We start from the raw sequence: 12,314 nt of genomic DNA, 5'->3' as shown, positions 1-12,314 counted from the left end.
TGCAGGCCGCCGTCGCGGCGCGTGGCGCTAACCTGAGAGCACTAACCCGTGAGAGCGCGCACGGATCTGTGGCCACGCCGCGGCCGAGCCGCTGACAGCTACATTAATCAGCGGCCGGCGCTGGGCGGCCCCTGGCCTTGGGCGAGCGCCGCCGCTAGCGCCGAGGAGCCGGCCCGCGGTTGCTCGGTAACAGCGGCCGTGAGATGCCTGCGCTGATATTCTGTTCCCGCGCCGGCGGCGGCTGCTGCTTCGCTGCCGTGACGACCCGACCCTCCCATGATACCCTGCTTCGCAGCGCGGCCCCCCCCGTCCGGAGATGCTGGGCCCGCCCGGGACGGGCACCGCGTGCCCCTCTACCCCTCTCCCCCTCTGCCCCGTGCCCCTCTCTCCCTCTCCCGCTCTCCCCCTCTGCCCCGCGCCCCTCTACCCCGCGACCTCCGCGGGAATCGGTCAGCGGCATTGCCCGTGGCGGGTGAGTTATCGAAAGTGGGTCGCTCTGTCGACCGATGGCGGGGATTTTTTCTATCGTTCTTTCCTGGGCCGGTGCATCTTCTTAGAGGCCAGGGCGGCATGAACACACCGTCCTGTACGTGCTCAGGATGGGCTGGAACACGGAGACCCCTTGTGTGGGCTCACTCTCCATCCCACCATCCCTCCATCCCCTTTTCTCTTGTTTGTTTCTTTCCTTCCTCACTACCTGATGTCTTCTGTCCCTCCCCTGCGCTGAGTGTGCATGGTTAGGTTAAAAATATATAATTTTTCACACGTCTGTACTGTAGAGGCAGCATAAAATTATTTTGGCAGTGCTCTCTGTGTTTAAATGTATGGGTGCTCATTTCTGTGCATCTGTATTTGAGTCTGTGAACGCTCAAAGGCAAAGTAAAAGGTGTGCATGTGTTGTGGACTATAGTGTGTGTATGTATGCGCGTGTGCACGTGTGCGTGTGTGTGTGTGAGTGTGTGTGTGTCTGTGTGTGTGTGTGTGTGTGTGTCTGTGTGTGTGTGTGTGTGTGTATGGTGTGTGTGTCTGTGTGATGCGCTGGAAAATGTGTGCCTCTAAACCCTGTGCAGTGTTGTATTGCGTGGCTCGGTATCATTAGACGATGGCACCCGTTTGTCTGCTGTCCCAGCCCAGCCCAGCCCAGCCCCCTAGCCCAGCGCCCCCCACCCCCCTAATCTCCCCAACATCTGCACTCACACCAGCCCTTAGAATCAGTGAAGAGAGGAGCTCTGCTGGAGGGCGGGTCCTTCACACGCGTCCATTACACGCTTCTGTTACGCACACGTGCAGCTCATCGCAGCCGCGCCGCATCCCTGACGGCATGGGGGTCCCTCCCGCGAACGTGTGAGTTAGTGGCAGTGCCAGGGCCCCGTTCCTGTACACCACGGGCAGATCGGACGCCATCATCGCATTCTCGTTTCTGGCGTGTCCCATGTCCCGGCTGGGTGTGGTACATCACCGGCTGACCTGTCACCCCTCTGTCTCTCCAACACCCCTCCTGCATTTCCCCTTCTAGGGCCCGCGCCTCTCTGGATGGGGACGTGGGCAGTTGGGTGAGCCTCCTGGCACAGAGCCGTTCCCCCTGACTCACCCCCCCCCCGTCCCCGCACCCCCACCCGCGCCCCCCCTCCCCCTACCCCCCCCGCTCCCCTCCTGTGCTGCTAAACAGGCGGAGTGCCAGAATCAATAACCCGCTCGGATGCATCAAACTGCAGCGAGAGCCGGAGCCCGCCGGAGTCATAATTAATACTGTGCATGGAGATCGGCACGGAGCGGCACGCCATGGGGCAGGACAGAGCAGCATAGAGCGGTGTGGAGCAGCAGGGAGCAGCACGGAGCGGCACGCCGTGGGGCAGGACAGAGCAGCATAGAGCGGTGTGGAGCAGCAGGGAGCAGCAGGGAGCAGCAGGGAGCTGCAGGGAGCGGCAGGGGGCTGCAGGGAGCGGCAGGGAGCGGTACGGCATGGCGCAGTACAGAGCGGCTCGGAGCGATACAGAGCAGCATAGAGCGGTGTGCAATGGCAAGGAGCAGCAGGGAGTGACAGGGAGTAGCAGGGAGCAGTAGGGAGCAGCAGGGAGCTGCAGGGAGGGACAGGGAGTAGCAGGGAGCAGTAGGGAGCAGCAGGGAGCTGCAGGGAGGGACAGGGAGCAGTAGGGAGCAGCAGGGAGCTGCAGGGAGGGACAGGGAGCAGCAGGGAGTAGCAGGGAACGGCAGGAAGTGACAGGGAGCAGCAGGGGGAAGCAGGGGGAATCAGAGAGTGACAGGAAGTGGCAGGGAGTGGCAGGAAGTGGCAGGAGCACCGAGCTCCAGAGTCTGATTGGTGTTTAAGAGCTACAGGGCTCTTTACTGTCAGGGCTCCGTCAGTTCATCTCAAAATCATCCTTTAGTGTCTTAAAACACATATTTTATAAAACAGATTCAAAATGACTGGATTCATATTTTCACTGAATATATTATGCCACTGTTCTGACATTGTTCCTAAACTGTGATATACAGTTGCGTCATACTTCAGACAGATTTGTGCAGACTTTTATGGTGGGTCGTTAAAGCCAGGCCAATATATTTTCTATATATGAATTATAAAAAGCCAATTTGTGGTCCAGGGGAAAAGCGTGATTGGCTGGAGGCAGCGCGTGCTCAAACCGCGCTTACGGTGTTTTTTTGTGACGGATTTATAAACCTTTCTGCGCACCGTCAGAAAAGTTCTCGCAGAGAACGCTCGACACAAGGCCCCCGATGCAATCGTTGCTCCGGCAACCGTCTGAGTGCGCCGTGGCGGACGACGAACAAAGAGGAAGACGAAGATAAAGAATCAATCAGATGAAGGTCTGAACTAAGCAGAGCAGACAGAGCAGAAAGAGCCCCCCGGGGATGCTGGGAAAAGGCCGGCTCAGCGGGGCGTGGCACGCCGATCGATCGCACCGAAAGACTCTGAAGTGGGCGGCTGGTAATCAGAGGGGGTGGGGCATTTTCTAGGACCTCCCACTTTTTTGGAGGGTGTTCTAGGAGCTCCCACTTTTTTTGGAGGGTGTTCTAGGACCTCCCATTTTTTGGGGGGGTTTTCTAAGGACCTCCCACTTTTTTGGAGAGTGTTCTAAGACCTCACACTTTTGTTGGGGGGTGTTCTAGGACCTCCCACTTGTTTTTGGTACACATGGTTAATGTCCCGTAAATATCCAGCTGTATAAGTGAACGCCATGTAAACCTGCTGGCAGTGTCAGTCTGCTGAATACCTAAAACGTGAATGTAACGTAATGGCTTCACTCGAGTTGTACACCACAGAGCATGCGCAACGCATGAACCTCAGCCTGACACGCCGTCTCTCGACCCTCCTGGCCTATTCGCGAGACCTCATCATCGACAGATGAAGGACAGGGAGAGAGAGAGAGAGAGAGAGAGAGAGAGCCATCAGAACAAAACAGATTCGTCTGAAGGGAAGATTCAGGGACGTTTGTGCACTGAACCACTGAACAGGAAACCCAGCTATAAAAGCTGGCTTGGACAAATTGACGTGGAACACAGAGATAACAGTTTTTTTTCGGTCTCTGATTGTGTTGCGGACCTGGAAAAGCCAAGAATAAGACGGGTCTTCTGGTCAGCCTTACCCAGGCTGGAAAGGACCCACACACAGCAGGACGATGCGCGCGTCTTTACGGAGGACGTTGGAGATCCCCCGTACCCTTAGCAGCGCTACAATCTCCTTGTCAGTCCCAGAATCTCTCCTACACTCACTAAATCACAGCTTCTCAGGGTTCAGAGTCAGGTTTGGACTCCGGGGGGGGGGTGGGGGGGTGGGGGAGTTAGATGCTCTTGATTTAACGTTAAAAAAAAAAAAACATCAAGACATTCAGTGGAGCGGAAAGAGACTTTCTGAAAATGGTTCTGAAAAAATAAACTGCGAAAAAGAAAAAAAAGAAAAGAAAACTTGTGAAAGAGGGTGCAGATTCTCCGCCAGAAAAAAAAAGAGATGGCTTTTCTTATCTCTCTCTCTTCCCTCTTCATCAGTTATGAAGTAATTTCCTCTGTTTTGCTTTTTCGGTATCGCCTCTCTAAACGCTGTCCTGACATCAGAGAGATTCTGCTCTGAAAGGGATTCTTTCCTCATTACGATCCCACCTGGAAGATTACACCTGTTTAAAGGTGCGCTCGTTACTATCCCGCGCCCCGCAGACGCCTTCCCTTTCGTTCGGCCGATCGTACACGAGCCCCATTAGTCCGGCACGGAGGACGTGCTTTTAAAACCGCGTTAAGCGCGCGCCGTCGTTGCGCGTTAGCTTCATTTAAAGCTATCTGGAATGGCGAGAGAACTGTTAGCATTGGCTAGGGCTGGGTTCTTACGCGTCAGAAGCTGCGCAGAATTAAAGTGTAATAACGGCATTCATTGCTTATGCGCTGTACAGCAGCCAAGATACACTTAGATATTAATCAACTTATGGTTGGATACAAAAAAAAAAAAAAAAAAAACTTCCAAAAATGCAGTATTCTGTCAAGTTGCCGAGATCCCACTGCTTGGCCTTACTAGAGAGAGGAATTACAGTTACAGGAATTAAGAAGAAGCCCCATGTGCCTCTTTTCATTGACATTACCCTTCTGCATTTTTAATCAAAGATCCATGGCTCATAGCTTCCTCTGGATACTGCTGGCCGTTCGTTTGGCTGCTCTCGGCCAATCAGAACATCTCTGTGCGCTTATGTCGTAATCAGTTATGGGGAATTACGTGCTGATCTTCAGCCTGGCCGCCATCATCACAGGCAAAAGGGAATCCTGGGTAGGGAAGTGAACCAGAGCAGCACACGGGAGTGAGCGTGTGGGGAGGGAGGGGCCGTGAGGAGGGAGGGGCCGTGGGGAGGGAGCGGCCGTGGGGAGGGAGGGGCCGTGAGGAGGGAGGGGCCGTGAGGAGGGAGGGGCCGTGGGGAGGGAGCGGCCGTGGGGAGGGAGCGGCCGTGAACACCAAACACACAAGGCTCGTGTGACTCCTGGGGCAATGCGGATACATACAGGGCATGGAGGAGAGAAGGGAAAAGAAGAGGGGAGGGGAGGGGGGGCACTCTTTAGCCCTTTGAAGAATGGGTATTTTGGAATGTTTTCTCAGTGTTCTAGAACTCCACTGCTTTCAGTCACCAGCGGTCATTGTTACATCAGCATCAGAATGTTCCGAACATTCTAACCACACATTTATGATGTCACACCTTAAAAGGTTAAACATGCTTTCAGGCATACATGCCATGTCAATACAGCCCCCCCCCCTCCCCCTTAACACCCCCACCCAGATACACAAACACACATGTACACACATAGTCACACGTATACACACAAACTATTTATAGGGCAGTCTTGCTGTTTCTCCCTGCTGGGTTCAGTGTCCGTTACTGGCAGATAGCTGAGCAGTGCTGAGGAGGAGAGAGAGGAAGTGTGTGTGTGTGTGAGTGTGTACAGTATGCGCGTGTGCGTGTATGTGTGTACGTTTGTTTGTGCGTGCCCGTGTGCGCATGTGTGTTTGTGTGTGCGTGTGTGAGTGAGTGCGTGTGCGTGTGTGTGTGTGCGCGTGCGCGTGTGTGTTTTCCTCGTAACGTACCCCTGGCAAGGTCTTCTGCTCGTGGAGTGCGCTCTGAGCTTTCAGTGCCGATTCCCTCGCACAGTAGGTGAGAAAGGCACAGCCTGAGAGAGAGAGAGAGGGAGGGAGGGAGAGAGAAGGACAGGGAGGGAGGGAGAGCGAGAGAGATCAGGTTAGTATTAGACTCTGAACACACACTCCGGCTCGGTTTGTGCTGTTTCGTCGTGTAGAAACATTTGCAGTTTGTTCAGGGTGCTCCTGTTTTTGTGTTTCTGAGGAGGAGCAGCAGGTCTGGGCGCTTTTCTGCTGCACCGGATCGGAAAGCAACACGTCAGAAACAAGCATCTCAGGCCCCCTTATGAATCACACATGCACTCCACCTGACTTAGGAAGGGGGGGACAGAGAAAGAGAGAGAGACAGAGAGAGATAGAGAGAGAGAGCCAGAGGGACACAAAACCAAAGACACTCACTCGTGCTGAATGTGTGTGTGTGCATGTGTGAGTGCATAAAACATGGTGGCCCTGTGTCAGGTCATCTCAGTACAGAATGCTGGTAAAGGACACACTGATGGCCCAGGAGCATGAGACCCTAGACTTAAAGAGATGAAGACCTTATACGTGTACATAAAACATATATAAAACCCCTGGGGAGGGGTTTACTGCATGTGGGAAGCTGAGGGCGGATGTGAATGAATGAAACTGGATAAGCTGGGATGGGCGTACGTGCCAGCGCGGGACACGGGGTACAGATGGGCGTACGTGCCAGTGCGGGACGGGGTACAGATGGGCGTACGTGCCGGTGTGGGACGGGGTACAGATGGGCGTACGTGCCGGTGTGGGACGGGGTACAGATGGGCGTACGTGCCAGCGCGGGACACGGGGTACAGATGGGCGTACGTGCCAGTGCGGGACGGGGTACAGATGGGCGTACGTCCCGGTGTGGGACGGGGTACAGATGGGCGTACGTGCCAGTGTGGGACGGGGTACAGATGGGCGTACGTGCCAGTGCGGGACGGGGTACAGATGGGCGTACGTGCCAGTGTGGGACGGGGTACAGATGGGCGTACGTGCCAGTGCGGGACGGGGTACAGATGGGCGTACGTCCCGGTGTGGGACGGGGTACAGATGGGCGTACGTGCCAGTGCGGGACGGGGTACAGATGGGCGTACGTGCCAGTGTGGGACGGGGTACAGATGGGCGTACGTGCCAGTGCGGGACGGGGTACAGATGGGCGTACGTGCCAGTGTGGGACGGGGTACAGATGGGCGTACGTGCCAGTGCGGGACGGGGTACAGATGGGCGTACGTGCCAGTGTGGGACGGGGTACACTCGGGCACTCAGAGCCGTTCTGGGACGGGGCAGAGACTGTGGTCAAACGGACGATAGCAAGCTGTCAGAGACGTGTGCACCTCAAAGAGGACCCACCGGCTGGGACCCACCGGGTGGGACCCACCGGCTGGGACCTCCACAGGGGAGCGTGTGGAGAAGCGATAGATAAATCATAACGCGTATGAAGCCCCTTATGCACTGTCTCTGGGTCTGCTGGCTCTCCTGTGCCTCCTGTGGGGTGGGGGGGGGAGGGGGGGTTGGTGTGTACTATGCAGTTTCTTACTTCCCAGAGGAGGGGTGGGGGGGGGGGTCACAGCGGTGGGTGGGTGCTGCAGTGCTACCGCTAACCAGGTTCTCATTTGGGCAGACTTTGGGAACTGTGAGGTGTGGAAGGTTTGGTTGCTTGGTTGGTTGGGACGGTAATTAAGGGCCCAAAAGAGACATTTGGGGAGAACCTGCTCCCTGAAAGGGTCCCCCTGGTACCGCAGTCCCGTACTGAATCACCTGGGTATGTCCTTTACAGCTGACCCAGTTGTGTTTGGACTTACGTCTGTTTGGACCTCTGTGTGTGTGTGTGTGTGTGTGTGTGTGTGTGTGTTAGGACTTCTGTGTGTGCAAGAGTGTGTGTGTGTGTGTGTGTGTATGTGTGTGTGTGTGTGTGTGTGTGTTAGGACTTGAATTGGTGTTAGGATGCCTGTTTTTGTGAATACTCATATTTACACATGTTTATGGTACATGGTGGACTTGCAGTGCGTTTGTACTGAGACTGATGTCAGGGCTGATGTTTATGGTAAATGGTGGACTCGCGTTTGTATTATAACTGATGCATGATGGGCCTTTCTGAGTGAGAGTATACGGGCTTAGCGGGACTCTGGGCTTATCGCCCATCGAAGCAGATCCCTACACGCTGTGCTTTATGTTCTTACTGCGTGGATTAAGACCGCTTTGCTCCTCTTCCTGTCTGTCTTCCTCCACTTCCTTCCTGCCGATACGCGGTTCTGATATAATAACCTGCTGTCAGGACCATCGCTGGAGTGGGGGGGGGGGGGGCGAGCGGGAGTGGTGACGATTCTACGGGCCCACAGCTTGAAAATAACTGAACAAATAATTCAATTTGTTTTATTAAAAAAAGGGGCAGCCCAGAGCGATATTCTTTCAAGGGGCCCCAGAATTCCTAGCTACACCCCTGCATGTTATGACTCAACAGGCCTCGATCTCTCCGTTATAATGCTAACCTGTCCACAGCCCCACAAAGCCATTGTGGTCCTGGCCCATCTGGCCCATCTAATAATACAAATAAAAGAGCATTTTATTTATAGAGCGCCCTTCTAAAACCCGACGTGATGCACATCGAATCAAGCGAACGGCAAACGAGTGAAAAAATCAATCAAAGTAATTAAAAGTTGGCAGAGTCAGACCCACAGTACAGAGCTTAGCTTTCCGTTTGAGCCTTCAGATCAGCCAGAGCCTCTTCCAGCATCTCTAGCGCCCTCTATCTGTGAGTGAACCCACTGCAGTCAGGTGCATAGGTTCTGAAGTGGGATGGTTGTCCCCCCGGGCACTGTGGTTTGTGTGTTTGGGTCTGGGACCCAGGGTCACCCCCACCTCACCCTGAGCTGGGCTCATGTCCCAGGACACTGAGTGCTGAAGCGGGGTACTGTCTGGGACCCCCTGGTTTCAGCGTCAGGCCCGGTCCGAAAACCTATGTTTGAGGCGAGTCACATGACCTCAGTGTTCCGCAGCGGACACACGCCTCAGGAGCCCTTGAGAGTGCAGCTGGAACCACGTTTCTCTAGGCCTCTGAGGTACGCCAGGCCTCTCCATAGGCAGGGGTGGGAAGTCCAGGGGTTATAAAGTAAAAGTCCTGAAATGTGTTTCTCCCACCCATGAACCTCAGCCAGCTGATTTCACTAATTAGTTCTACCTCCTGGCTGAAGGGTTGTGCTTATTAGCAAATCCAGGTGATTAGAATAAAATACTGAAGAGGACTTTTACTGTCTGAATCTGGGATGTTCCAGCTCTAATATGCTCAATACGAGGACATCAAATTATCATAACTGTTGAACGCCGTTGCCCCAAGCTGCCGGAATGAGCCGGAATGACTAATACTCAGAGGCGTCCACCGAACCCTATTAGTTAGATGTGCTGAAGCTCAGCCCTGAGGCCTGTGTAAATCTATACCAGAAAAAAGTCCCAGATCTCTGAGTTTCTCCTGTGCTGGAAACACATCCCCTTGACCTCTGACCCTAGGGCCGGATTGGGGTGCGGGTACGAGGGCCTGAGTTTAGAGGCGCAGGTGCACTACCCAGGACCAAGGGGTACCCTCCGGCTCCACGGCTGGGCTGTCCATGATTCTACAGCACCTTATTCTATCATTGACTATGAGCATGTCCTTGTGTATTTGGGGTAGCTTTGCCGGTCCTTGTGTAGGGGGGGGGTAGCTTTGCCGGTCCTTGTGTATTTGGGGTAGCTTTGCCGGTCCTTGTGTAGCCGGGGGTAGATTTGCCGGTCCTTGTGTAGCCGGGGCAGCTTTGCCGGTCCTTGTGTAGGGGGGGTAGCTTTGCCGGTCCTTGTGTATTTGGGGTAGCTTTGCCGGTCCTTGTGTAGGGGGGGTAGCTTTGCCGGTCCTTGTGTAGGGGGGTAGCTTTGCCGGTCCTTGTGTATTTGGGGTAGCTTTGCCGGTCCTTGTGTAGGGGGGGTAGCTTTGCCGGTCCTTGTGTAGCCGGGGTAGCTTTGCCGGTCCTTGTGTAGTGGGGGTAGCTTTGCCGGTCCTTGTGTAGCCGGGGGTAACTTTGCCGGTCCTTGTGTAGGGGGGTAGCTTTGCCGGTCCTTGTGTAGGGGGGGTAGCTTTGCCGGTCCTTGTGTAGCCGGGGGTAGCTTTGCCGGTCCTTGTGTAGCCGGGGTAGCTTTGCCGGTCCTTGTGTAGTGGGGGTAGCTTTGCCGGTCCTTGTGTAGGGGGGGCAGCTTTGCCGGTCCTTGTGTAGGGGGGGTAGCTTTGCCGGTCCTTGTGTAGGGGGGGTAGTTTTGCCGGTCCTTGTGTAGGGGGGGTAGCTTTGCCGGTCCTTGTGTAGGGGGGGCAGCTTTGCCGGTCCTTGTGTAGGGGGGTAGCTTTGCCGGTCCTTGTGTAGGGGGGGCAGCTTTGCCGGTCCTTGTGTAGGGGGGGTAGCTTTGCCGGTCCTTGTGTAGGGGGGGCAGCTTTGCCGGTCCTTGTGTAGGGGGGTAGTTTTGCCGGTCCTTGTGTGGGGGGGTAGCTTTGCCGGTCCTTGTGTAGGGGGGTAGCTTTGCCGGTCCTTGTGTAGCCGGGGGTAACTTTGCCGGTCCTTGTGTAGGGGGGGTAGCTTTGCTGGTCCTTGTGTAGGGGGGTAGCTTTGCTGGTCCTTGTGTAGTGGGGGTAGCTTTGCCGGTCCTTGTGTAGGGGGGGTAGCTTTGCCGGTCCTTGTGTAGCCGGGGGTAGCTTTGCCGGTCCTTGTGTAGGGGGGGTAGCTTTGCCGGTCCTTGTGTAGGGGGGGTAGTTTTGCCGGTCCTTGTGTAGGGGGGGTAGTTTTGCCGGTCCTTGTGTAGGGGGGTAGCTTTGCCGGTCCTTGTGTAGGGGGGGTAGCTTTGCTGGTCCTTGTGTAGGGGGGGTAGCTTTGCCGGTCCTTGTGTAGGGGGGGTAGCTTTGCCGGTCCTTGTGTAGGGGGGGTAGCTTTGCCGGTCCTTGTGTACGGGGGGTAGCTTTGCTGGTCCTTGTGTAGGGGGGGTAGCTTTGCCGGTCCTTGTGTAGGGGGGGTAGCTTTGCCGGTCCTTGTGTAGGGGGGGTAGCTTTGCCGGTCCTTGTGTAGGGGGGGTAGCTTTGCTGGTCCTTGTGTAGGGGGGGTAGCTTTGCTGGTCCTTGTGTAGGGGGGGTAGCTTTGCCGGTCCTTGTGTAGGGGGGGTAGCTTTGCTGGTCCTTGTGTAGGGGGGGTAGCTTTGCTGGTCCTTGTGTAGGGGGGGTAGCTTTGCCGGTCCTTGTGTAGGGGGGGCAGCTTTGCCGGTCCTTGTGTAGGGGGGTAGCTTTGCCGGTCCTTGTGTAGCGGGGGTAGTTTTGCCGGTCCTTGTGTAGGGGGGGTAGCTTTGCCGGTCCTTGTGTAGCCGGGGGTAGTTTTGCCGGTCCTTGTGTAGGGGGGGTAGCTTTGCCGGTCCTTGTGTAGGGGGGGTAGTTTTGCCGGTCCTTGTGTAGGGGGGGTAGTTTTGCCGGTCCTTGTGTAGCCGGGGGTAGTTTTGCCGGTCCTTGTGTAGGGGGGGTAGCTTTGCCGGTCCTTGTGTAGTGGGGGTAGTTTTGCCGGTGCTTGTGTAGGGGGGGTAGCTTTGCCGGTCCTTGTGTAGGGGGGGTAGTTTTGCCGGTCCTTGTGTAGCGGGGGTAGCTTTGCCGGTCCTTGTGTAGGGGAGGTAGCTTTGCCGGTCCTTGTGTAGGGGGGTAGTTTTGCCGGTCCTGGTGTAGGGGGGGTAGCTTTGCCGGTCCTGGTGTAGGGGGGGTAGCTTTGCCGGTCCTGGTGTAGGGGGGGTAGCTTTGCCGGTTCGCTAGCGAAGCACGGCGAGGTGCGGTAAAGCAGAGGCCCCGTTGCAAGGTTGCCGTGACAACACACCCTGGCGACGCAACCCCTCAAAAACTCAAAAATAGCTATGTTGCCTTTGGCTCGGAGAGATTTCGCCCGTAGCTGACTGGTAACGCATTTCGCCTGTGGAATCTTTTGGACGAGTGAATCCCACCCCAAACCTTTGAATCCCGCAGGCAAACTCAGGCAAATCTCTGACTCTGCACAGCTAAGCTTGAGATGTGGCTAGACGAGGCTCAGTGCTGATGTCACAACATCCGACACATCCGACTTTAGCAAATTTACTGTGCATCCTATTTTCCCCCCGCTGTGATGTAATCATTTTTTATATATATTATTATTTATATATCCTCTCTCTCATTGTGTCTGTACACGCTGGCCTTGCAGTGGGAATACAGAGGAAACGCTCTGTAGCTAAATCTGGCGCGTCATTGACACAGTTTGCTGATGTGGTGATTCCGGTGTGTGTGTGTGTGTGTGTGTGTGTCGTGCCTTTTAACTAAATAAAGCAGAATAAAAAAGCAGAAAAACAGAACGGAGAGAAAGAGCTAGCGGAAAAAGCTTCTGCCTTTCCCCCTGAGGGGAACGCCGGCTTTCCGTCTGTCAGCTTCTGCGGTGTGTGTGCGTACAGGTAAACAAAAACCCCAGCCTGAGCCCAGTCGACATGCGCCCTTCGCTGCGACTAGCGAACGCGAGCTTTTTATTTACGAACTAGGCTTTGGTGAGTTGAGCTTTAGAGATCACGCAACTCGCCGAACTGCGTCTGTTGACGAAGAAAGTGTTTTTTTAAAAACCAGTTTTGTAAAAGTTAAACACGGTCGCTTGTCTGGATGCCAGCCACGGTCCTGTTGGTGACC

General features: G+C 55.2%; 1 protein-coding gene across 1 annotated transcript in view; it reads right to left on the bottom strand.

Annotated features, from left to right (window-relative positions):
• Positions 1-4,713: 4,713 nt before the first annotated feature.
• LOC118212977 (CUGBP Elav-like family member 4) overlaps positions 4,714-12,314 on the bottom strand; it is a 37,829-nt gene continuing 30,228 nt past the window's right edge. Inside the window, exons 2-3 of the mRNA XM_035391558.1 lie at positions 5,576-5,658; positions 4,714-4,764 (exon numbers count right to left, since the gene is read on the bottom strand). Of these exons, the coding sequence (XP_035247449.1) occupies positions 4,714-4,764; positions 5,576-5,658 (134 nt within the window). The remainder of the gene's footprint in view (positions 4,765-5,575; positions 5,659-12,314) is intronic.

This window comes from Anguilla anguilla, chromosome 14 (genome assembly GCF_013347855.1).
Source record: "Anguilla anguilla isolate fAngAng1 chromosome 14, fAngAng1.pri, whole genome shotgun sequence".
Lineage (NCBI taxonomy): Eukaryota > Metazoa > Chordata > Actinopteri > Anguilliformes > Anguillidae > Anguilla > Anguilla anguilla.
This window is presented reverse-complemented; position numbering and strand designations above follow the sequence as displayed.